Raw genomic sequence first — 26,388 nt, 5'->3', positions numbered from 1 at the left:
TGCTCAAATCTTCTCAAGCCAATGAAGTATAGTCACGTAAAATGAAATCAGTATTTCAAAAAAAAAAAATGTAATGGATTAAACAGTTGAAAAGACAACCTGAAGTGACATCACATCAGACCACATGCAATCGTCTATACACAGTTGAAATTAATGAATTTAAATTCACTTGAATTAGTTTAATTAATTGATTAATCCAAGAAGTAACTACTATTATTTCTACCATTTATGAACTATTACAGTTAGAGCTGCTGTACAACAGTGAGGGGAAATAATGGCCGTGTTAAAGGACAGCATTTCTCTCGAGATGGCGCTACGGATGGCTGCCTCGGTGTGTTGGTGCACGTTGCTTTGCCTTTTCAGTTTTTGACTGTTGTGCACCACCGCACCAAGACAAATTCCTTGTCCGTGAAAAGTTTCTTGGCAATAATAATAATAATAATAATAATAATAATAATGAATGAATAATAATTCAATTGTGTTCACAAGTAAGCACAGCAGTGGGGATATAGGTTATAGAGAGCAAAAACATTTTAGGAAAGAAAAACCCAAGCCAAGTCTGTGTGTGTGTGTGTGTCCCCGTGTGGTTTGTGAGCTTTTCTTACACACAGTTCAGCCCCACAGGCTTGATTTAAATAGACATAACAATGTGGTAACCTTGACAACCTCGCAATAACATTTAGGACACTCATGGTTGAGGTCAGATGCCTTATCCTATACACTCCCAGATACATTATTTAAATAGAAATACTGGTTTAAGCAAAGGACATGATGTGTATATGAAATATGCAGTGTGACATCTGCCATTACTCACAATCACATCTGCTGTTCAGGTTGTTGTGGCAACCACATTGATTGTGTTTCTCTGAATTGAAGTACCTCTCGGGATGCGCCATGTGGGTGTCAGGATTAATCAGATTGAGCGATCTGTTGTGGGAAAATGGTCTTTCTAAATGTGTGCGCGTGTGTGTGCGTGTGTGTGTGTGTGTGTGTGTGTGTGTGTGTGTGTGTGTGTGTGTGTGTGTGTGTGTGTGTGCGTGTGTGTGTGTGTGTGTGTGTGTTCACCTTACCTCGATGCACACAGCTCTGCCTCTCCCTGTGTTTTTATCTCCATCTAAACAACAAAGGAAAAACCTGTGAAAGCCATTTGTTTGTCTCCAGGCAAGGAGAGCTGTTTTGAGCGTATAGTCTCCCGCTTTGGCACTAACATTACATATGTTGTGATTGGCGATGGAAAGGATGAAGAGCATGCCGCCAGCCAGGTAAACAAACGCCTTCTAAACTTTGACCCCTCTGACCTTGTGACCCTCCTTCCTCCCCTTGTTTATTTGTTTTTTGCAGGAAAAGAGAGTTGCTTTGAACGCATAATGCAAAGGTTTGGCAGGAAAGTAGTGTATGTTGTAATTGGGGATGGTGTGGAAGAGGAGCAGGCGGCCAAAAAGGTAATGGACCCGCAACCTCACCGTGACCCTCCCCCCCGCCTACTCCGCGCAGTGTGAGCTCTGATTGGACGAAGCCTGCCTTTCTTTGCTGTTGCAGTTTTGTGTTGGTTGTTCACTTTTTAATTTCCAGCTTTTTGTTTTCCTTTTTACGACGTGAAAGAAAACTTTTGATTGTAAATGTCAGACTGAAAATTTGAGGCTTGGTTGATATAATATACCAAATTTGTAAGCCACATGCAGCTAATTTCTCAAAATGAAACCGGTTCATTTGGGTCATTCGTTCCTAATCAGAATTTAAGTGACATCACCTTTTCATATAAATAAATGGCTGACCAAATGTACACAGCTTTGAACGATCTTATTTGTTTAAAGCAACAATGCTGTTTGTTGTCCGGTAATGTGATGTCTTATTATACTTCTTAGAGAAACGTTGAGTTAAATTAACGAGAGATTATTTGTTTTACTCTAAAGTTTATTACACTAGGATCTATTTGTTTAAGAACACAAATCCTCTCTTCTCCACCTTTTGGGTTTCATTCATGATACGAGGTGCTGGGATTTTTATGAAACAATGGCTCGACATTTTGGCAAATACTCTTGTTTGCGTTCTTATTGAGAGTTAAATAAGAAGACTGATACTACTCTGATGTCTCTCTTACGTAAGACAGCAGCCGGGTAACTTAGCTTAGCATGAAGATCAAAAAACGTGGGGAAATAGCGAGTCTGGCTCTGTTTCAAAGTAAAAAGAAAATCACTCGTGCAGCGTTTCTAAAACTCATGAACACAATACATCTCACGGAGTTTGAACAAAAAAAAAAAACAACGTGTGAGAGCAATTGGATGTTTTATGTCAGCTAAACGCGTTTACTCTGGTCGCTTCATTGTGACGTCTTGTTGCCCTTCTTAAAACTGCAAAGTTGTTTTACACGCTAGTGCCACTCAAACAAGATATTACATGATAATGAATGATCTTTGGTAGATTTTTTTTTTTTTTATACCTTTTGACAGAGCCAGGCCAGCTGTTTAGCCCATATAGTTTCACATTAACTAAACAGAGTTAGAGAACATCTTTTTCAGGTTCCGTTATGTGCAATAAACAGCTGGGAAACATGAGACCTGTTGTCATTATCCCATTAGGTGCCACATAAATGTGGGGAATACAGCAGGGACAGTTTTGCCTTTTCCTACTTTAATTGCTAAGCTTAAGTTCACAGGCTGCTGAATGTAGACTTCTATTGACAGGCAGACATCAGAGCGATATCACTCTTCTCCTCTTAACATGAACCTCTGAACAAAAGCGAACAAGCGTACGTCCCAAAATGACAAACCTCTTCCTTTAAGCCTTAGACTTGCATGGATTTTGTTTGCGGTGCTATTGCAAAGCAAGCTACTGTAGTGTAGCTTGCATCACTTTAGGTGGTGGTGTGCAACTATTACAACAGTACATGTGGTTTTAATCCTGTGTGTCCACTCCACAGCACAACATGCCTTTCTGGAGGATATCCAGTCACTCTGACCTGCTGGCATTACACCAAGCACTGGAGTTTGAGTACCTGTAACTATTATAGCAATATGGACTCATGCAACGTTACCATGGACAGCCAGGCAGCCCCCTTCTTTTGTATCACTATTTAAGAACAAAACACACACTGCAACTGTTTCTGTGATTTTTTTTTTTTTTTTCCCTGTCTTGTTTTTTTTTGAATGTCTGGACTTACAAACTCTTAACGGTCTTAAGAAACAAAGAGGTAGAGAAAAGGACAGAGGGTTCAGGAATAACTGCAACTACCCAACGCACCCCCCCGCCCCACTCAGCCCTCCTCGTCCTGATGCTGGGGACAAACCTCTGTGAAAACCCAGTCTACTGTCCATGCAGCTGTGGCAGACTGAAACTGTCCAAGGCAAAAGACCTCCCCTTCTCCCGGGAGGATGTTTCTCTCCTTGATGTCTGGTGTTTTGTGGTCCGAGCACCCAGGTTACACTGAGGACTGGCTGGTCACCTGGGATGAACCATCCTCAACCGAAGCATTAATTTGAAGGGCTTCTCTGTACAGACAGCATTATGTATACTGGGATAATGTTTTTGTTTTTTTTAAGTGTTTTCTTCCTGGTGGTATAATAATCACAACACAACAATGCAGTCTGTGGTAGAAATTTGTGTAAATTATTTACATTAAACTTAAAGGACAGTGGTGGATGTTGGGGTTTTTTTTTTTGTCAAGGGAAGGAAATTAATTTTGGGGATCTTGATATTTTTTTTTTTTTCCTCTGGATTTTTGTATTTGTTTGTTTCTTTCTGGGTGGGGGGGGGAGGTTGAAGATGTGCATCATGATGTGTTGTGCCTTAATGTGTTTGAATGTCTTTTCTTTATTCAGAATTGTCTATGTATGTAGATATAAAGGAGAAAACCTACCCAAATGACCTATGCATCTTCTTCCATAATGTGTTTCAATGAAATCCTGAATACAATTTGCAAAAGCATTCTAATGCCGTGTCACGTTGGCATCAACAACAGCAATCTGATGACAAAACTTCAAACCTACTTTTCATTATGGCATCAGATACCCCATAATTTGGACTGAATTTATATGCCGTCCCTTCACTGGCACAAATGTTCCCTTCGTGGTTTATACTTCATCTCCATCAACTGATTCCCTGCACAAGCAGGAAGGTTTGTTGTACACATGCCGAAATATCACGTCAGACCAGACAAAACTTTTTCACGGAGACGCTTGATTTGTCACTATCGGTATTACATGGGCGTATTTACGATGGCTCAGTTCTATTGTGCGTCCCAGTAAGAAACGACTGAACAAGCATGCAACCGCAGGACCTCCCTTTAGCGAAATGCAGCCTTCATGAATACACCTTTGTTTTCCTAACAATGGTGATTCGAAATGACTGCTGTGAAAAAAGGTCTGTTGGCTTGATTTGACAAAACTCACTCTTGATCTAAATATCAGATCAACGGTAAAGCAACACTGGAGGCAAGAACTTTGTTTCCACGTTTTATTGACACCTCATTTCTTGGCTTTGAAGTATTCCTCAATGACATCCTTGGCTTGAGATTCCTTGCCATAATCCTGTGGGCAGAAAAACACAGTTAAAGAGTCTGACTGCTACGTCGGCGTGGCACATAAAGGTTATCGCAGATACACCTGCATCGGAGTACGTCGGCAAACAAGTAACAAGAAATTTCAAAAATGGAAAGAAAACTAGGTGGGCAAAAGGGCTCTTAAATACAACCACAATCCATCTGCAATTATTAGACAATAGACACTATTACAAAACTAGGACTAAATAAAAAATAAAAAAACTCCAAAATGTACAACTAACAAAATAAATACACTTATGTCAGCAATAACACATGTTTGCCATCAATATTGTGTTAAACAAAAATTCATTCTCATTCTTCAGTCTGTAAATAGCAACTCAGGTTCTGTAAAAAAATATATATATATATTCTTAATATATTAAAAGATACATTCATATTATCGTGAATGATTCTGCAAACTTTTTAGACAAAGTATGTTGGTATGTACGAGGTTATCTAGAAACTCATGTCAGTCTATCTGCAGGGAACAATATCCAATAATTTAACCAATATCAACCTTAATGTAGCCGTCAAGCTTTGGTTCATAAGACAAGCAGCTTCCCAACACTCACCAACCAGTTCACTGCATTAACAACAACTAATCTCAAACTCCAGACTTTCATGTCAAATTTCCACTGAGATGCTTTTAGATTTAGAGAACTTTGTATTCGTAACGTGTGCCGGCATCCCATATAATTTCTACATCTGCTTGTTCTTAGTTGCAGTAACTGTATGGATATGCTGCTCTGACAGTGGAACAGTTCCAACCTCTGACTCCATCGTTTTGTGGCTACACCACTGTAAAAAAAAAACAACAACAAGAGGAAACAGGCTGGACATCTCAGCATCATTTTTCTTTCACACAGACTGACAGCACAACAGAGTTATTAAAGTATTGATCGCAATGCTCGCAGAAACCGTGTTTCTGTATGTAGCCATTCTCAGGGACCCCAGACACCACAGGTAGGTGAAGGGGCTCGTACTCGGGCTGTAATCTCGCCAGGAATTAACACCAGTTGCATGGCACGAGGCACAGCAGCTGCACTTGACTGGCAAATCCGTTCCAAACTCTCAACTGTGTGCTCAGCATCGTCAAATATCCCACTGAATTTTAAGAGTTACTCTACGCTAGTTTTCCTTTAGGTCATTTTTTAATTTTTTAATTGGCACAAAGAAAACAAGCATTATTTACCTTGACCACGACGCAGCTGCAGCCCACCACCTTGCGGGGTTTTCCCTCACGGTCGATCTTGCACAGTCCGACCCACTCGCCGAGCTTCTTGTTGTCATCAACCTGCAACAGTTAAAAAAAAAAAAAAAGTGTTGCAACCTTGGACATCAATATGCCATGCAAGTTTCAGAAAGGACCCATTTAGAAATGATCATTATTTCATTTTTTATATATACTTATAACATCACACATTGGTCCTGATAAACACAGGTTTGACTCAAGGTATTGGCTTAAAACGGTGGCAGTGTGCGTACACGACTGGATCTCAGACAGAAATTGGGTAACAGTGGCAATCTCCTCACAGTGTTCAGTAGAGGGAGCCAAACTATCATCAGCGATACAGCAGTACACAGCATCATGCTACCATCATCTCCACCGTTCACACACACCAGTGTCATAACAGCTGACCCTGAATCAGTGTGGTGTTGGACCAGTTCATTACCTTGATCAGGTTGATCTGATGCTCAGCGCAGAGAGCCTCCACCAGCTTGACGTACATGGGCTCGTCGCAGTTGGCGGCAAGGACGCAGAGATGAGCCTGACGCCTGCGAAAGAGCACTGAAGTAAGTCGCAGTAAAAAAAAAAAAAAGGCTTAAACAACGTCACACGGACGGAATTTATGCGTCAACGACCGGCTTCCACATTACTGGTCAGTAGAGGAATACATCACAGAAGAGGAGAAGACAAAACACCTTTTTTTTTTTCTTTTCTTTTAAACTTACTTGTCCAGGGCTTTAGCAGCCTCACGGATACCACGGGCAAGGCCGTCGTGGATGAGTGCGGTCTTGAGCACTTCGGGGAGAGCAGTGTTGACATCCATCACACCTCCAGCAGCAATGCTATCGAACAACATTTAAAAGACACAATAAAGCTCAATACTTTTTCAGAAAATGGGCACGATGAATTAATCATCCCGGTTGAGCTTCCGGCATGTCGGCTCAGTAGAGCGAAGGGGTATCCCGACAAAAGCATGCAAATCATCATTCACGCGTCAGAGCGAGGAGGCCTACAACTCAACTTCCAATTCCTTCACAAGTGCGATGCTGCTCCAGCACTTCAGTAAAACCGTGTTTACGCGATGAGCTTCATGTCCAACAAGCCAACTGCATGACGGTGGATCAAAAAAAAAAAAAAGGGGGGGGCACTGTCTGGTTGTATGTGAACAGTGAACACTGCTGTGATGCAAAGGGAAGCGTCAAACTTTTGGGTTAAACTCGGGGAACAATGATTACAGTTGCAGGTCAAGAGGGGCAGAAAGTCACTATCCCAAAAAAAAACGCAATCAAACACCGCCTCCACATGCTGCCACAGATTCATCTCCCAGCACACGTTTGATTCACGCCTTCTGCTGAACTTCCAGGTTGATGGAGAAATCCCTGCACGAAACCGGTGTGCTGATGTTGATCAAGCAATAAAACTTTGAATACTTAATCGTCGGCGTTATTGTTTGCCCCCTTTCCCATTGCACATCATGGTTTTGAAACGTGTTGGTCCAAACTCATATTTCCATTTATTTTAAAAAAAAAACAAAAACTGTTAAATTAAGTATGTTGCTGAAGAATTAAAAAAAAAAAAAAGGGAAACACTTCTGATCAAAAACTGTCTTAACTTTAGTCATTTACATTCATTTTCCTGGATCCTGCAACACTCCTCGTTGGGTTTATTCTGCATTAAGAAAACCAATTAAAAGTTTTGATCCAGTATTAAGACTTTTTTTTGTTGTTGTTTTCCCCTTTTTGCTGTCCACGAATTATATTATAATCTTTTTTTCCTGGAAATCTCTCCACTCTTTTCACGTGCACTGCATCTCGGCTAAATTAGCCACTTAGCTCGCGTAAAACAACGTCGGTGACGATTATTTTTACGCACCGACCAACAACCTTAAAAACGTTACACGACCGGTATTTTTCAAATTGCAAAAGTTTGGTGGCTCGAAATCTTGGGTGCCGTTTAATCGGTTTGAAACGATAATAATAAAAAAATAAATAAAAAAAAGAAGCGTTACGCTCACCCTTCCTCGGCCATCGTAGATTTTGGATGGATGGTGGACTTAAAAGTTCTGCAATAAAGAAGAGATACGAAGGGGGAGTTATTATCCGCTGCAAACGACTCACTCGGGTGAAATTTGAAGTGAAGATGTTTGATAAATCGTGTGGATTGTGTGACGAGTTGAGGAGACGCACCCGACTCTACTCTCAAGCAGCGGGTAAAGAGGACGTCACAGGCCCGCGACTTTGGTTTCATACCGACGGACCCCGTCTGCGCCCGTCTGCGCCCGTGCTAGTGGCGTCCGATGTGCTGCCTGTTGTCGTTTTTAGTTGCCAGATTAGGGTTAGGTTAGGTAGTTACTTTATTAATCCCCGAGGGGAAATTTTTTTTTTTAATACGATAATAATAGAATAATAGAAAAGCAATAAAATAGCAGCAAAAAAAAATATAAAATATAAAATGCACAGTATGTACAGTATATCCAACTGTGAATGTATATTACTGATGACACCAGCTGTCTTTCAAATGCTATTGGCAACCCGCAAATAGATAAACAAGAAACTTACAAAAAAAAATGAAGCATTAACTGACAAACTGAATCAACACTAAAAAATTTAAAAAAAAAAATAGGGAATCAAAACCCAAATTTGCAATTATAAGTAAGTTATTACAAGTTTTGCCAAAATATTCAGCTGTTCGTGATAAATGCTGCTTTGTCCCTACATTGAAATCCAAATTTTCCATTTTTCGATATTAAAAAAAACTTGTCAATTACTAACCCGAACATTTTAGTGGAATCAACAATTCTAAATGAGTTTACAAAAAGTCGTGCAATATGTTAGTTCATTGCATCAAAGAGTTGGTTTCCATAGTTCGTTAATTCATTGTTTGTATTAGCTCCTTTAAAATGCTTCTTTTTTTTTTTTTTTTTTTTTACGTGTTTTAACAGCTGGCTTTATCATCCATTCTGTCAAATCTTCATCTGAAAAGTAACTAGTAACTAAATAAGAGTATTTCCCCTTTGAAATGTAGCCTAGTGGAGCGAAAGTATCAAATGGAAATAAGTAGTCAAGTAAGTAGCCCACCTCAACATTGACTGCTGCTCTGTTGCTCCAATGTGGAATAATAAAAAAAAATTTAAAAAGAAAAACAGAAGCAATGACTATATAGTCTACTAATTAAATGAGTAACAATCCAGATTCAAACTGCTTTCATACATTTTATTTCGATAATACAAACTTTTCAGATGTGCAACTCCAACAATCCTGCCTTTTCATGATGGAACAAGTCGTAAAACATTTACAGTCCGTGAAGCCGAATTTGCATTCTCTCTGAGTCGGATAGATCAGACATGAATGAGTAATTTCTCATCAAACAGAGGTGGGAATATAACCTCATCTTTTAAAAATCGAATTGTTGTTTATGCAGATATTGCGTTGAGCGTAGTGATGGGGTTGAGCGTCCTTACAGCTGGTCGCTGTTCATTTTAGATTTTGAGGAAGTCCTCTAATTGTCCCATCTCAACGGCATTTTCAAATGCAGTGATGTCCTGCAAGCAAAAGGGTGTGAATCGGGGGTTTGGGGTAGAGAGACAGAAAAAAGAGAAAGGGAATGAGAACACATCTATTTTACAGATATCTTTTTAACATATTTTATAATACATTGTTGGGTCTTACAACGAAGCATGCCTTCATACCTGTTCAAGAAAAAAATAAAGTCAAACTGTGCACACCGTTGCATATATTGGTGGCATCTGGGGTTGCCATTTAAAACAAGTGGGCGGTATATTAAACTGTAAATAGTTATTTTATCCCTTTGTCTACAGGTTTTGTTTCTGTGACAAGGACAGTAACCATGTAAATGGTTTACAATCACTCATAAGTCAAAATATTGCAAAGATGGCACACTGTTGAAACACCTTGGCATTACTTCTGCAGGTTATTGTTTGAGACTTACTCCACAGTAGGTGTCTCCATTGCATATTTGTGGGGGCAGCGCAGTCGGGTTTCCTGCCCTCTTTCTCATTAAATCCTTGTCTTCAGAACTCTGACAAATGTCCACAGTTTCAAAGGGGATATTCTTGGAGGTCAGGACAGAAATGATTCTATTTTGATTTGTTTTCATCTGGAAGAAAACAGCATGTCATCAGTTAATGGTTGTTATGAATATTAGATTCACATGTAACTCTTTGATTTGCCAACCAAGCTCTATTTTGCAATGAAATTTGCTTAACTGTCTACAATGAGCAGCAAGATTGTTTACAGAATTACATTGTAAATTGTGAATACTTCACAGTTAAACAGAAGACATGACGTGCCAAATTCAACATACCTCACAAGATTTTGTTCAGTGTAACAATTGCCAACAACTAAAAAAGAACGAGACAAGGAAGAGTTCATACTTTACCTCGAGAGAGCCGCTGACGCTGGAAAAAAACACAATCAGTGACATACCCGCTGTCTTAACTTTAACAACCCCACACAGACTTACAGAGAGAAGTGGAGAGACAGAGAATGTTTCAGTATCCTGAATGCAGGTATGTGCTGCTGGATTGCAGCAACAACAGACAAGGTGAGCAGGTTTGGGCAAAGCTTGGCTGATTCCAGTCGTGGCTTGTCTGTCAAATTGTGAAACTTCTCACACACACACACACACACACACACACACACACACACACACACACACACACACACACACACACACACACACACACACACACACACACACACACACACACACACACACGCAGGCACACACAATAACTTGATACTTTTGCTGGTACTATCCTGAAGCACAGCAGTAGTTGATTTGAGTATTTCCAGTTCATGGAACTTTATACAGTAAGTCTACTCGATCACAGTTTAGAAGGAAACGTTCTTATTTTTACCCCAAAGCAGATCTTTTCACAAAAGTAAGCGTGGGTGTATAAATGATCACATAAATTAGTTAAATTTAACTCCAAAAAATGCATAAGAGACAGGCGTAAATTGGGTCAAAAACTCTGCTGAATGAAAGGTTTTGTAAGAAATAAAAATTTATTGATCAAAAGTCACAAACATCAAAAAAGCAAATAATCATGCAATACAAAGACAATGTAAAAATCAATCTATCCTGATCAGTATGTTCTATCGGGTGCTTGAGCCTGAGCTCTGTGATTGGCAGAAAATCCCAGAAATATAAAAATGACTGCGGCGATATGTATGAAAAAAAGTGTCAAACATTAGGCATCATGCAGAGTATGTTATTAAAAAATTACATTTCAATTCTTGCAAACATTTGAATTTATATTAAAGTAAATAATGCCACATCTATTTGAGAAAATGTAAAGTCTGTAAATTTTTGAATTATTTATTTTAAAAGAGACGTAAAAACACACTTAACACAGCTCCCTCATGTCATCATGCTCTCTTTTAAAGCAACTTAACACCAGCTGAAAGTCTGATCTGCAAAAACCTCTCACTTGGCTGCTGTGATGTAGAAGTGTTCCGCAGGGTGTGTCGGCACGACATGACATCACTGTTTGTGTGGTTTCCACGTGAAAAATTAACTTTCCAACAGAGAGTAGTGAAATGCTGCTTTTCAGCCTGGTGCTGTGTTACTCTTTAAATCTCATACAATCACATGACTGAGGCCAGTCCTCGAGTCATGTTGTTATCATGAAAGAACGAGAGGTTCAAGCTCGTAACACACTCTCCCAGCCAGGTCTTCAGGGACTCGCTCTACAGTGTTATCAGAGTCAGCCTCAGCATTTGTGTCCTTTGGGCTGGGACTGCGTTCAGGCTCATAAATTTGGTTACTGCGGTCTCTGAAGGAGATAAGAAGAGTGACAATTCCAATTCCATTAACAGAGGATGTCTTCCAACTTGTCAGATCTTAAAACACGTTCTCGTTTTTTTTCCCTACCGTGCATCGAGTGCTCCATTGCTTCTGTCTTCTGTATCTTGTTTTATTGTGCCTCCAAACCGGTTACTAAACTGAACCATGACACCTGAAAAGTGAGCGTAACATCACCATGACATCAGCAGTCATTCCTCCAAACTTTGAAAATGAATCAAATACAAGTAAGGTCCAGAGCAACCAGACACAACATAGACAAATACAGATACATAGATGTATTGAATGTGTTAGTCACAGTTGCGAGCAGACATGGAGCAACATTAGCATTCATTTGCATTTAGGTGTTTCAGTGTCACTTCACACTCCTTTTAGATATATTTGGCTCACCAACTCTTATCTACGCAAGACAGGAAATGTCTTTAGCTCCTAAATGCTTCACTATGTTAACAAGCCAGTCACCCACTTTGTCTGCCGTATGATGCTGTGCAAATAATGTTCAGAGGATTTACTTGAGAAAGAACCAAAGCAACAATGTTACAGGCTGTAAAACCCAAACAATTAGCTGAAAGATTCACCAACACTCAACTCAATGATGATCCGTGGTTCACATTTTTGCTGTGTTCCAAATGGAGTACTTGCGTACTAACACTCACTATTTTGAGTGCATTAGTGGATTCACACTGTCAAGTGAAAACACGTAGTGCACTATAAGTACCCGGATGTTAAATATTGATCAATGGAAGCAAATTATATGACATCTAAAAGGGGGATATTGCAGTAACATAAAACTTTATGTGTCTTACCAGAGCCGCGCCATCTCCTTCTCCAGAACAGGAAACCTACACCCAAAAGGAGTAGCAACACGACTAGCACACCCACAACAGCTCCGACAACTGAATAGGATGAGGCCGCTGTAGGGATTAAAAGACCACATAGAGTTAATGAAGAAGAAAAACTACCATAATAACCATGAAAATGAAAATAATGGCTTCTTTTCTTCTTCTCGGGGTCTTACGGATGACGGTGACTTGGAGTGTCTTCGAGGGAACGGAGTACAAGGACATCGAGGAGATGTTGAGGCCGTAGACGCAGCTATACTCTCCTTGCTGTCCATAATCTATTGCAGGGAATTCGAAAAATGCCAAGTAAAAGATGGAGTGGCCAAACGCTGACTTTATTTCAGTGGTGCTGACGTTGGACTTTGTCAGATAGAAGAAACCTCCAGGGTATCTGGAGTGAGTAGAGCAAGTGATGGAGAAGGTGTTCCCCTGGGTGACCGACACTTTGTCAGGAGAGTAGATCACCATCGCATGAGGCGATGACAGGGAGATGCTGGGCTTCTCCAGTTTCACTGCAGAGTAAAGGAAGATTTTCACAAACTCAGATAGACATTAAAACCTCACTGTAATCTATGTAGTCAGATTTCCATAAATTATACACAACTAGAGAAACAAGGTAGGAAGTTATTGACCTATGACAGAAAGCTCAGCAATGTTTCCTTGAGGATAGTAGATGATGTTATTGGACAGTTTCTTTTGATATTCGCAGAAGTACGACCCCTTTTGGTTGAAGTCCACTTCAGGGAAGGTAAAGGTTGCTGCTTCGTGTTCAGAGAATTTCTCCATTTCAAATGACCCTTGACTCTTTTTCAGGATGAACGTCCCACCCAAATGTTCTGTTACTACAGTGCAGGTGATATCAACTTTGTCACCCCAGTTTACCTCAGGAGCAGGACTTATCTTGATCTGGGGCTTCATTAGAGCACCTGAAGCATATAAGAAATTGCAGTAAATGGGTTGTGAAATAAGATCCAATACAGCTTCATTAGAGGAAATGGGATTAAGGTTCAAAATAAGCCGGGCCTCTTACCCAAACAGATAACACCAGCATCTTCACCGTGCCCACAGTTGTTCTCTCCAAAAGATGGATGCTCGCAATGAGACAGAGCCGGCTCCAGCCCTGTACACTGCACGTTATCCAGCCATATTGGACCACCGCCTCGACCAAAGTGGGCACTTGTAGGGGCTGAAACCGCATGGCCGCAACCTATTTGCCTACATACCACATCGGCATTGTTTATTTCCCATTCATCATCACACACTGTTCCCCACTGGCCTTTATAGAAGATCTCCACTCTGCCAGAGCATTCATTGGTGCCGCTCACCAACCGAACCTGTGCTGCATATGGAAACACAAATGTTGAGTTCAAATGCAAAGGGCAGTCCTTGACACAAATATTGACACACAATTATAAAAGGATTTAAACCTATTTGTGTACATGTGTGCATATCATATTGATACACACAAATCACATTAATACCCACTCTGTCAAGTTAAGACACAATTTAAATGCATCATTCACATTTCATATCCACACTTTCGTCACGCAAATGAACATTAATTGGGAAGTTTGCTTATTTGCATTTAACTGAGTTAGATTTGAAAATCAATACCAGTCACATGTCTGTAATAGAAAGAAAACCTAAGGAGAGACAGCTTGCCTCACTGTCCAAAAGTACAAAAAAAAAATTCCTCACAGCACCCCATACAGACCACTAATGACCATTTAATTTTGTATTACTTTATTGTAGCTGTTTTACACTATCTTCTGTTTTATGCTAAGCTATGCCAATTAGTTAGTGGCACCTGATACTTATGTATCTTAAAGGTAGTTTATAACCTACATCGGCGTAGCCTGACACACACCTTACCAGAAATGTAACGTTGCGCCGATGCTGACCACAAAAACTGTGATTAATCCACTTGGTCCAAAATATTTACATTTAGCATTGCATTTTCTCATCTGCGTTTCAGTGGCAGGACGAGCGCAGAAAATTCACCCTCCATCTGTTTCATTCGGTTCGAAGGTCGTACACACCACCTCCTATGACCTCTCTTTTCTTCATTGCAGGTTGCAATTTAAGTAAAAGTAACTGTTCAACATTTATTAGCTCCAACTTCAAACATGATCCACTCAGTTTCAGTCGCAGTTGCTAGAAGTACACAAAGACTCTCAATCTCACTTCCCCGCTCCATTTGCAGATGAGCACGTACACCACAAAAAATATACAAGTAAATGAGCACAGGAAACGGGAGAAAAGCAGTTTAAGTAACAAGCATTGAGAAAATGAGAACTTTTTTTCTCACTGCGCCTCATTTTAATGCTCTATGTTTCCGTGTTTAATGCTCTGCATTTGAACAAAGTCCAGTGAATTTGTAGGCTAATTCACAACTTGAACAACCGTCAGGATCCCATTGGGTTCGCGATTATTTAATTGTTCTATCACGTCTCCGCTGCTTGGATCAGTGAATATTAAATCCGCCTCAAAGGTCTGAGAGTGCTATTGATTTTCTCATGTGACTCTCAACAACAAACAACTGTTTTTTTCAACAAAAAAAAAATTCTAACTATTCTTTTAAGTAGGAATTTGCCCCTAATCAAATAAATTAATTGTAGGAATTTTCTGCTTCATTGTTTTTCTTGGTTTTATTGTGTGCAAACAGACTTCACAATGAAACAAATGCTAATGATATCTGCTTGTGACAATTTTGAACACATAATCGAACTGGTTTTACCTGCACAGACAGCCCCAGTGTCACGTTCATGCCCGCACGTTGCTGTTCTGAAGCCTCTGAGTGAGCATTGCTGGAGAAAGGTCACGTTGTTAAAACATGAATCACTGGCCTCCACGACTGACCCACTGCCTTGACCAAAGTGGGCACCACTGAGGGCATTCACGGCATGTCCACACTCCAGTATATCACACACCACCTCAGCTTTATTTAGTGTCCAGTCTGCGTCACACACTGTATGCCACGTATCGCCATGACGGACTTCGACTCTTCCCGCGCACTCGTCCTTGCCGTTATTCAAGCGGACCGACAAGCTTCCTGTGAAGTCAAAGAAACTAAAAATGTAGCCACAGATTGTAAACTCATAAGAATCTATATTGTACTGAGAATATTTCCGCTGCTATGAGGAATTGTATAAATTAAAAGTTACCAACAACACACAGAAGAATATCTGTTGCCATTTGTTGTATATGCTTTTTCTTACCTGTGCAGACAACACCAGCAACTGAGGAGGCGTTGCAAATTCTGTCTGTAAATGGTCTTTGTGGGCATTGATTGAGTGTAGACTCCAGTCCATTGCATTCAGTGTTTTCAATCCAGGTCTGCACTGTGCCATGGCCATACTCAGGCAATGTGGTAATCTTATGAGCACCACCACAGTCCAGCTGTCTGCACACCACAACCGCATCATTAATGTCCCAGGATTCACCACAAACAGTCCCCCACTGGCCTTTATCGTAATACTCCACTCTTCCAACACAGCGATTGGGGCCACCTGCTAACTTCACATTTCCTGCAAATGACAGTTGTTTTATTAATATACTTGGAATTCAACCAAGCCCTCCTGCAAATATCTTTTTTTAAGAAATGTGTGTATATTCTTGGCATTTGTTTGATTTTTTTTTTTTTTTACTTATTTGGGCAAAATTCCTGTTCCCTTAAAAAGAAAATTAAAGATGTATTAATTTTCCTGCCATAGTAGTCTCCTCTTCATTAGTATTCTCCAGAATGGTTGAATTTTTGGTACAATGACTCACAATGCTCCCAATTCACAATTTATCAGGCCATTAAATGGTAAATAGTTACGCTTCAATTTTGAGACTTAACTTGTGTAATGTACTTGTAAATCGTGATCTTTTCCTGAACTCCTGAAAGCCTTCGAACTTTGGCGTCTAAACCTAACCACAACTGTATCACAACATCAACAACATGTTTATTGTTATTACCATTATTGCTAAGATCTGGTTACCCTGCTGGTACTCTTTTATATATGTCATTGATGACAGTCTTTATGACCAGGAAGGTGGAGGACAGCCCTCAATGCCATGTCAATGGTCCCAATAGCAATAACAGCCAATTACGGGGATGATAACATTCAAAGCAGGTGGACACTATTGGTAATGTAATTTGATTGGTGCAATAACTGTGAGGCCTGGGATTAAATATGATATTGTTTCAGTTCCAACTGGAACAGTGGCCTCCAGCTCGTGCTAACATTGTTAATATTCTTCTACCAAGTTCACTCTGTATTATGAGTGCTGAAGTTATTGGACTTTTTAACTTCCAATATCTAAGTGAAATACAAACTCAATAGCTCAGTGTCAAATGTCATAAAGGGAAAGATGCTTTTAAACAAAAATCAACACCATTGGTACTGATGCTTGTTCAAAAGGGAGGGAATCAGTATTCAGTGGCTTTATGGTAGGGCTGGAAACAGCATCCAATGTAAGCCCAATCATTTCAAAGAAGATATTAATGATTTTCTTTTCTTTCGAAGAATGCACAGATTGCCGTTTAATGTTGAGTGTTACCTGAACATTGGACAGATGCCTCCTCAATGTGATCGTGGCTGTTCCTCACATGGTCTATCAGTGTGCACTGTGTAAGAGAGCTCTCTCTACCAGTACAACTGATCTTATATCCTCTGAGATCGCCACTTTGACCAAATGATCCTGAGTTCTGGAGAGCATCTCCACAATTCATCTCCCTGCACACCACTGCAGCTTCAGTTATTCCCCAGTTAATATTAAATGCAGGTGACCATTGGATCCCATGATGTAGCTCTACCCTGCCTGAGCACTGGTCAGTCCCATTGATCAGTCTGAGGGTAGCTAGAAAGAAAAGTAAAGAGAATTGGCAATTAGTTTGTGTTTGGATATGTCTGTAAAAAAAAATATATATATGTGATAATATAGCTGGTTATAACTGTACTGTAACATTTTAGTTCTTAACAATAATCAGCAACAAATGTAAGAATAAATGACTAAACATAGTAATAAATGAGATTATACCTGAACAAACCACACCGGCATCTTCGCTGTGGCCACAGTTGTTTTCTCCAAAGGTGGGTCGTGTGCAGTGATGAAGGGACGTCTCATTACCGCGACAGTTGACATCATCCAGCCAGATGTGTCCTTCGCCTTCACCAAAAAAAGCGGAATTTTTGGCTGTCTGAGCGGTTCCACAGTCCATGGCACTGCACACCACCTGAGCATCTTTGATGTCCCACTCATCATCACACACTGTTCCCCACTGCCCATCATGCAGAACCTCCACTCTGCCAGAGCATCGATCAGTGCCATTAACAAGCCTTAGTGGGGGATTACCTGAGGAGAGGTAAAAGCACTAAACCTTGAGCAAAAAAATGTTATATTATGGTTAAGAATTTATATTCCCAACTGTCAAATGTATCTTATTAGTTTGTTAAGAATACAAGAACTACATTCATAGTGTGCAAAAACAACAAGATGCCTGAACACAAACAGGTGGAACAAGACATTAGCTGCAAAAAGACATATCTGCAGTTAAACATAATAAAAGAAAAACAACTGATCATCATCAAATGCTGTGAGCAGATATGCTAGCCACACTCAATATGAAGTGAAAACAAAGCTTTTTCAGGCCTATTTACATATTTCCAATATTCTTATTCTGTATTCCAATATTCTGTTGATGTCGATATTTATTAGAATCCTGTTTGATTTTGTGCTTCACTATTTAAACCTGCATCAACATATTTGTTTAGGCCACTGGGGGACAATCTTGGAACAAAGCACTGACATGAACTTGTATGTGGATTTGACAATTTGTTAACATTCAGATTTGCACATTCAGCAGACAGAGAAACATTAGCATTCGTTTCAAGTCAGTGTTTCTATCCACCTGGTAAATGTGTCCAGTATGTCTTCTTTTGACCTGTGCTTTTGATTGCTGCTTGCGCCTGAGGGAAATGTCTGGCTCATTAGTAGCTAAATATCCACTACATTCAGCCTCTATACCACCAACTTTGTGGGCCATTTAGTGCATGGCAGGAGGTGTGTAGTATGTTTGTAGAGCATGTTTTGCTGAAAACTAACATGTTTTGAAGCAAAGAAAATTACAATATATGAGCAAGTAGAGTGAATTAAAAACCCTGAAAATCCAAACTATGACATTAAAGACCATTTAACTCTCAACAAAACTAATTCTATGTGGTTTCATCACTTCATCCACCACCTTTGACATGTCACCCTGTAGTTTGATCTATTGTTATCATGTGAATATTTATTATAGACCTTTAGGGTGAAGAATTCATACGGTAAGTCACTCTTGTTCTTAATGACCATGTAAACTTTGCTATTGTAGTTTAAACTGATTATTTTGTCTTACCTGCACATGAAAGAGAAACACCTTCACATCTCCCTGGATGTTCTTCAAGTGCACACTGGCTGATTGAGCTCACGTTACCAGAGCATCTACTTAAAAACCCTCTCAGTCCAGTGTCACCAAAACTGAAAATGTCTTGGTTTTTCTTCGGCTGTCCACAACTGAGTTCCTTACACACAACTCGAGCCTCTTTATCGCCCCAGTTATTATTACAGATCCTCCCCCAATTTCCGTTGTGGAAGACCTCCACTCTGCCAGAGCAGCTGTCAGTCCCATTGATCAGTCGGACTGTCTCTGGAAAACAAGCAGTTGCAGAAAAAAGGCATCGTGTTTAGAGTGGTCTCCAACAGAATTTCAAGTACAGTACTTGCAAAAATTGCACCAACAAACAGAGTAGGGCATGTGTTACCTGAACATATGACACCAGCATCTTCACTGTGGTCACAGTCGTGTTCTCCAAAACCTCGATGCGGGCACTCAGAGAGGGACTTCTCATGACCGGTGCACTCAATGTCATCCAGCCAAACGTGCTCCTCACCTCTGCCAAAGAAGGCCTTGTACTTGACAGAGAGGGCATTGCCACAGTTCATCTCTCTGCATGTGACAGCTGCTTCCTGTATCCCCCATCTGTCATCACAAACCGTCCCCCACTGTCCATCATGGTAGACTTCCACTCGACCAGAACACCGATTATTGCCATTAATCAGCCGAATGGGTTTACTGTCTGAGAAATTAAAAACATCAAGGGCTTGTTCTTCCGCCAGTCAAGAAGAAAACAGTCTAACAATGTTAATTGCATCACAAATTACTGATGTCATAGTTTGCGTGCATGTATGACTTACTTGTACAAATAACAGAAGCATCAACACAGCTTTCTTTGAGTTCTTGAACCGTGCACTGGGACACAGAGCTCTCATTTCCAAAACAGTTGGTTTTGATTCCAGTCAGATCCTGTGCTTCTCCAAAATTAAGCATTACAGCCTGTTTTAAAGGAATACCACAGCTGATCTCTCGGCACACCACGTCAGCCTCTTCCTCGCCCCAGTCACTGCTGCAAGCTCGTTTCCAGTGGCCTTCGTAGTAGATCTCCACCCGGCCGGTACAACGATTGCTTCCGTTGACAAGCCGCACATGTTCTGCAAATAAAGTAGATCGAAAATGAAATCATATCAAACCAGAATTACCACCTTGCAGTTGTATGTTTCCCCCAACCAGTCAAGTCCCAGTTTACATGTTGTGAAAACTTTGAAGGAATCCATGTGTCCAAACACTGGAACAATACATGTGATTGACAATAGACAATGCTTTAAATATGGATGTAGCTGCAACGAAGCTACAAATTGTAAGATGTGGATGTTTCACACATTTTAAACCTGACAGCACAGAAGATCGATACAATCAGCACTCCCTCTCTGTTTCTGAATTATGGTGTTGAATAATGGCAAGAAAAGCGTTTTTGAAGAACATTATAATAGCAAAGTGAAGTTGACCTTTTGGAAATAAAATGTCATCACTTCATCATATTTTATATATTAGACATTAAAGTGAAATTTATAAAGAAAGCTATTGAATCATGTTTTTTGTGAGTTTGTGTAGAAAGAAAAAAAACACTTTTGTACTTTGTACTTTACATTTGCTGCACTGTGCTGACCTTGCTGCCGTACTGCTGCAGCAGTATTACCACCACAGCGATCATCTTTTAAGTAGACAACAAATTGTAAACTGACAATCTCCCGGTTTTGGAACCCAATATAATGACAAGTTAAGATAAATGCTGAGACAGCTGCTTTTGTCCTCAGTTGAAGTTCCCCTTTGTTTCTCTTGACAGTTCCACATTTCATCCCAGTTTTTGATTTAAACTGGGGAAGAGAGTTGCAATGCAAGGTTTTGTTATTCTGCTCAATTTATGACTCTGTAACCGCAGGTTAGCAACAAGCTGAAATTCAATGAGAAGGCTCAATATTTTGTGAAATCATTTCCGGAAACATATAAGAAGGCTTCTTTCAGTGGTCAGTGTTATGCTGGGTTCTGCTTTCCTACTGAAAACTGCAAGCCCTTAAAGGGAGAGCTGACGAGGAAGACTGGGAACGGGTAGAAACAGCTAGCCTGACTGTCTGAATGTGACAAATCCCACCTTCAAGCAACTGTATATCTCACTGTTTAAAATCGTTGTTGTTTTTTTTGTTTTGTTTGTTTAATCCTTACAAAAAAAAATTCTGAAATTGTTTACACTGTAATATTTCTCTGTTTCAGCTCCTCCCCTCTGGGAGGCGCTACAGAGCACTGTGTGCCAAGACCACCAGAAGCAAGAACAGTTTTTATCCGCAGGCTGTCACTCTGCTAAACACTTAACATTCTGATATTTATTATTCTAATATATACAATACATGTAACAGTTGTCATCTTAACCATTGTATCTTGTCAAGAAAGCATGTAATAAATGTCAAACTATTTCTTTAATGTATAATGTGTGCTATTTGATGAAGTTTGTGAAGTAAATCACACATAAGTGAAAGAAAAACTCAGGCTTACCTGAACACACAACCCCGGCATCTTCACCATGACCACAGTTATTCACGCCGAGTGGTCTATGTGGGCACTTGAAAATGGAGGACTCGTGCCCACTACACTGCACATCATCCAACCAGATGTTGTCCTTTCCCTCTCCAAAGAAGGCACCTTTTTTGGCCTCAACGACAGTTCCACAGTCCAGTTCTCGACACACCACATCAGCATTGGCCAGGCTCCAGAGGTCATCACACACGGTTCCCCAGCTGTCTCCGTGGAAGACCTCCACTCTGCCGGAGCAACGCGAAGGCCCGACTACCTGAATTTTCTCACATTCTGGAAATGAACAAAACAAACAAAAGTACAAACGTTGCAGGCTGCATATCCTTGAGCTAAATAACAAAAGCCTCCACTTTTTTTCTTTTTTTTTAATGAGATCATTGTGTAGAAACATATTCATAAATATTGCAAAGGTTTCAGGCATGAACAATTAATAGAACTTACTGACCTGTAAGAGGCAACAGACTCAGCAGACCTACAGCAGAAACATAGTAAAATGCTCCAGTTAAGCCTCATATCACGGAGATTTATCAAGAACATTTAAAACAACATTCTCCAATAAATACACAACAGTAGGTGTTCTGATTTGTCAAATCTATTGTATATAAGGAACTGAGGAAGAACCCAAGTTGTGTACAATTGATCAAAAAATGAATATTTAATACTTTCAATATTAAAATATTACTTTAATTAAAAATGCAAGACTTTCACTTCTCCTTTCTCTCATGATTTTGAGAGTATGCAACCAAACTATATGACGATATACTGCACTGGAGACAAAAAAGTCCACAAGAAGTCAAACTGAAAAATAGAAACTCACCTATCGACAAGTGAAAAGCAAAATGTAGTTTTGCAGCAGGAATGAAGATCATACTGTTTCTTGAAAGTAGGTAAAATGCTGTCCAGGTACAGTAAAAATGAAAAAAAAAAATAATAAATAACAACACAGATTGTTATTTTTCATTGGAAAATAGTTTTACTTCTCCGTACAGAGTCATCTGAATTTCAAAGAGAAAGATACGCTTTGGTTTTTAGAAGCAAATAAGTATTTCTTTTAAAACAAGAAAGTGATTAAGTACCCTTCTTACCGTTTAAATCCACAAAGTCTGGGCAGGTTTTAAAAAGAGTTTACAATAAAAATTTGATCATATCTGAAATATCCAAAAGGTAGAAGCCCCATCTACAGATCCAGTAATTGTTATGAATAAAAGGGACTGCCTGGACTTGGACTGCAAACTGGACACATGTTGACATTTTGATCAATCATTAAAGACAGAGGGTGAAGGCAGATTTAATTTTGTTTTACACAATACCAACTTTTTTGGGGGGAAAAAAAGATCCGATTTTTAACACCAAAACACACCAACATTTAACATAATGCTGGTCAGCAGGTGTGTATGATAGTAACAGTGATTTATGGACACTAACAGATCAGCTGGAACATGTAGATCAAAAGGAGGTTGTTGTGAGCAAATATTAAAAGGGGAACTTGTCCTTTTAAGTTGAATTTGTACAGCCATACAGCCAATTCCCCCCTTTTGTATTAATTCTGGAAAGAAGTATGGACTAACCACACAAACAGACAACTTTGCTGCTGAACTGTTGCATCTCCACAACATCAGAGATATGCTGATTTTGTTTTGTCGCAGACACTTTTACAGAATTATTTGTCATTTTGTATGAATGCTCAAATTTGAAAAAGTAAATCATTCCTAGTTCAACTCCATTATAAATATGTGATTTGCTTTGCAGTACTGTACACCTAAAATCTTATGGCAGTAGCACTGTCATTTCATCCCATCCTGACAACATGGGCATAGTCAAATGAGATTTTTCAGTAAATCGTACACATAAATCTCGTTCATATTTTTGGCATTTTGTACTCATATTGTGAACCTTGGAACCGGAATTACATTACAAAACATTTAGACTTTATTGTCAATTCTGTAAATCTGTGCATTTCTTATTCATAAGAAATCTCATGTAAGGTTTGATGCAACAAACTTTAAATGGGTTATTTAAGCACAGAGTTATACAATTTTACAAAAGATTGTCTTACCTTAAAAATGGATGGATGTAGCTTAATGCTCGTTAGAGTAACAGAGATGTTTTTCCGGGAAACATTTTCTGCTTTATATTTCATTATGTCACTGGAACTGGTGATGAAATCCATTTCCTGTTGAGAAACTGTGTTTCAGCTACTTTTGTATTTAATCAGTTCCTGTTATGGGCCTTAAAATATTTGATTTATAGAAAGTATGATAAGTGTCCCACAAATGTAAAGCAGTAGGATGCAAAATCAGCAATATCATTAAATAATCAGTGTTCATACTTTTAGAGAGTTTATTGGAATTATTATACATCATTTTATGTTTTTAACCAAGACTAGTTAGCAAACTACCAAGTGTATTAATGTGTATTTCATTATTAATCAGAGGATGTGTATTGTAGTCTCATCAAAAATGATGCCAATTGATTTTGTCTACTAATTAATCAAAACTAAAATATTACAGGGAGCTGTTTGATTGGACAGCCACCAACTCACAAGCAGCCTGCAGTGACTCAGCCTTGTTCAACAATAAAGTGTTAGTGCCACAAATATCGTAAAACAGTGCTTCTAGACTGTACAAAAGCACCGCCAGACACTCTGTGATTTAGTGGAATAGTAATAGACCTAGTGACCCCAGTCTTCCAATCTATCAGTATTCTCCATTAGACAGAACTAGAGAACACTGAGGTTTGGGAAGGACAGCAGGTTAAGCACATATTGATGTCTGGGTAAATCATTACAGGCTTGGAGATATGCATCGTCCTCTGATGGGAAGTGACATTACAACTCGTGGGGTAAGGGGGCACTGTGAGTGGCCTAACAAACAGGGTGATCATGTCACAAACAGGATAATGGCCTGACAAGTTGAAAAGACAGGTAGCCTATATACAGCAATAGATCAAAGGTGACTCATATTAGAAGTTCAGCGTCTGTTGGTTGTGTAACTGTACTGCGAACACCACGACAGCGACAGAGCAGGAACTGAGTTATCAAGTTGTTGACTCATGTTCTGATCACTTCTGGCCACATTGGCCTCCTGAAGTAAACTTATGTCCTTGCTATAAAAAAAAAAAAATCACAATGCTGGAACACCTGACACAATAAAAAACCTTTACATAAAGCATGTGATTTCAGCTTCTTTGATTGACACTGTTGAGGCAAAGTTTCACACTCCAGAAGCTTTTTGGAGAGCAAATAACAAAGATGGTGACCATTGAAGTTCAAAACATCTCCATTTTAATCTTCAGTATGGTATAAATAGCCAGGACTTTAACCTGCTGGATTTTAAGTCGTGGGTACACAAGCTTTAATGCTGTACATAGAAAAGTCACTATGCAGCCACTCATGTCAGACTATAGGGACTTGCGGGCGTACAAACATTGATTCACCTGCGGACACAATTCAGTTTTTCCAAAAAGAACTCTTAAATATTTCCCTAAGCTGTAGAAAATGTTATTCTTCAACAAATCTACAAATACATTATTATTTGCGTCATTCTTTCCATACACTATTTCTTCCCCTCTGATTCACTTGTTGATGTTTAAGGTCAAAGGATGCTTGAAACCTCACGAAATGTGTCACATACATCCGGCTTGGTGAGACGATACAGCTGATGTGTTTTGCGAGTGGGCGTGGTCAAACGGCTCGCCAGCGCCCCCTAGACTGCAGCTCCGGCACCTAGTTTCACCTACATGCATCAAATTTGTTGGACCTGTGTATCACACCGAGATGTACCGAAAAATGTCTCGGCATCGTGAATTTGTTTTCGTCGATCACTTCATCACAGCAGTCCCGCCCTGAAGACACCTGATTGTAATATTCCGTCATAGTCGTAGCGCCCCCTGCTGGACACAGAAAACGAGACAAAAATAGTAACTTTAAGCGGGGACACGCGGCCCTTCGGGGAGGTGGCCCGCAGAGTGCGAGGGCGGGTTACCACTGCTTGCAGTTTTAATTGTCAATCTGTTTCGTTTATTCATAAATACTTTATATTCTAACGTACTTGTAAAAACGAGTTCATTTTTCTATTGCTTTTGAGTGAAAATGACTTACTAAATATTTGCACATGAAAAAATACACAGCCAACTGAACTTAAAATATTGGACTCTGCATTGCTGTGCAAAACAAACCCACAAAGTAATGTGTTATTGAGAATAATTCTAAAGAGTCTGTTACAAACACAATTAACCAGAGTCACACACAAGTAGGCAAAACATAAAATATATTTAGTAATTTTGTTGTCCAACAGACTTGTTTGTATCAATTCATAAAAAATTACAAAAAAAAGGAGAAAACAAATCAGAAAATATGGTGTCAGTGTCATCAGTGATGAAAACACAAAACTATCTAAAGTATTTGACTTGTGTGAAAATTAAGCATCCTTTCACACAATGACACAACGTGTAGGGAAGAATGGTTTGCAAAGGTATATCTGTTCATGTGTGTTCTCCGTGTGTAAACATAGAGGAATTACTCAATCACCCATCCATGATAATTTAATAGGGAAGAGAGCCAGATAGACAAAACGCTTAGTGGTGGTGTTTGGGAGAGTGAATGAAGAATACAGACTTAGGGACAAGACAGGAGAAAGAGTTGGACCTAGTCTATGTTCATTTTATAAAACACACAGAGAGCAGTCTGCTCACATATTAGCATCAGTTTATTTGGAAACACACAGAGAAGAGGAGGCAGATGCTGTGGATGCAGGGTTTAGCGATTTGCCACTTGATTATCTCTGAGCAATATTTTCTCTCTCAGATCCACTAGTCAGATAATATTAATATGAAGTGCACTGATAGTTAATGTGACCCTGATGGCAAACATGCTTTGTCTATCGCAAGTCTTGATTGGAGGATAAAGCTGGGGGTCATGCGGCCAAGAAATCCCACTTAAAAAAACAGACAAGTGCTACCCCTGCTGCCAGACTGTGATATGCAGTTTTATAAAAACACACCAGTG

At 39.6% G+C, this 26,388-nt stretch overlaps 3 protein-coding genes and 1 non-coding gene across 13 annotated transcripts in view; 1 reads left to right on the top strand and 3 right to left on the bottom strand.

The window, feature by feature from the left end:
* The window catches only part of eya4 (EYA transcriptional coactivator and phosphatase 4), a 46,192-nt gene extending 42,293 nt beyond the window's left edge, over positions 1-3,899 (top strand). For 4 of the 10 annotated variants that reach the window (XM_069723500.1, XM_069723498.1, XM_069723497.1 and 1 more), the window contains 2 exons: positions 1,162-1,442; positions 2,921-3,899. In XM_069723500.1, the coding sequence (XP_069579601.1) occupies positions 1,162-1,442; positions 2,921-3,001 (362 nt within the window). In that variant the 3' untranslated portion in view covers positions 3,002-3,899. The remainder of the gene's footprint in view (positions 1-1,161; positions 1,443-2,920) is intronic. The other 6 variants (XM_069723504.1, XM_069723506.1, XM_069723501.1 and 3 more) reach the window with 3 other exon arrangements.
* Positions 3,900-4,438: 539 nt separating this feature from the next.
* rps12 (ribosomal protein S12) lies at positions 4,439-7,931 on the bottom strand. The gene is made up of 5 exons (XM_069723507.1): positions 7,780-7,931; positions 6,491-6,607; positions 6,211-6,313; positions 5,730-5,831; positions 4,439-4,526 (listed from the first exon to the last, which is right to left on the bottom strand). Exons 1-5 carry the CDS (start codon positions 7,791-7,793, stop codon positions 4,464-4,466), a joined length of 399 nt encoding a protein of 132 aa, XP_069579608.1. The 5' UTR covers positions 7,794-7,931; the 3' UTR covers positions 4,439-4,463.
* LOC138635846 (small nucleolar RNA SNORD100) lies at positions 6,028-6,110 on the bottom strand. Its single transcript, XR_011312183.1, has one exon. It is a non-coding gene; the product is annotated as a small nucleolar RNA SNORD100 (small nucleolar RNA).
* Positions 7,932-10,768: 2,837 nt separating the features above from the next.
* On the bottom strand, positions 10,769-22,606 carry LOC138635845 (scavenger receptor cysteine-rich type 1 protein M130-like). The gene is made up of 16 exons (XM_069723526.1): positions 22,469-22,606; positions 22,201-22,278; positions 21,345-21,855; positions 19,655-19,948; positions 19,222-19,536; positions 18,816-19,106; positions 17,459-17,773; positions 16,979-17,278; positions 15,652-15,960; positions 15,171-15,485; positions 13,464-13,772; positions 13,066-13,359; positions 12,610-12,945; positions 12,398-12,505; positions 11,661-11,745; positions 10,769-11,562 (listed from the first exon to the last, which is right to left on the bottom strand). Exons 3-16 carry the CDS (start codon positions 21,802-21,804, stop codon positions 11,412-11,414), a joined length of 3,882 nt encoding a protein of 1,293 aa, XP_069579627.1. The 5' UTR covers positions 21,805-21,855; positions 22,201-22,278; positions 22,469-22,606; the 3' UTR covers positions 10,769-11,411.
* Between the last annotated feature and the right edge of the window lie 3,782 nt (positions 22,607-26,388).

This window comes from Brachyistius frenatus, unplaced genomic scaffold (genome assembly GCF_029030835.1).
Source record: "Brachyistius frenatus isolate BFR_SWC_R1_liver_20210118 unplaced genomic scaffold, ASM2903083v1 Contig_332, whole genome shotgun sequence".
NCBI lineage: Eukaryota > Metazoa > Chordata > Actinopteri > Embiotocidae > Brachyistius > Brachyistius frenatus.
Note: the sequence above shows the minus strand (reverse complement) of the source record. Positions and strands in the feature narration are given on the sequence as shown.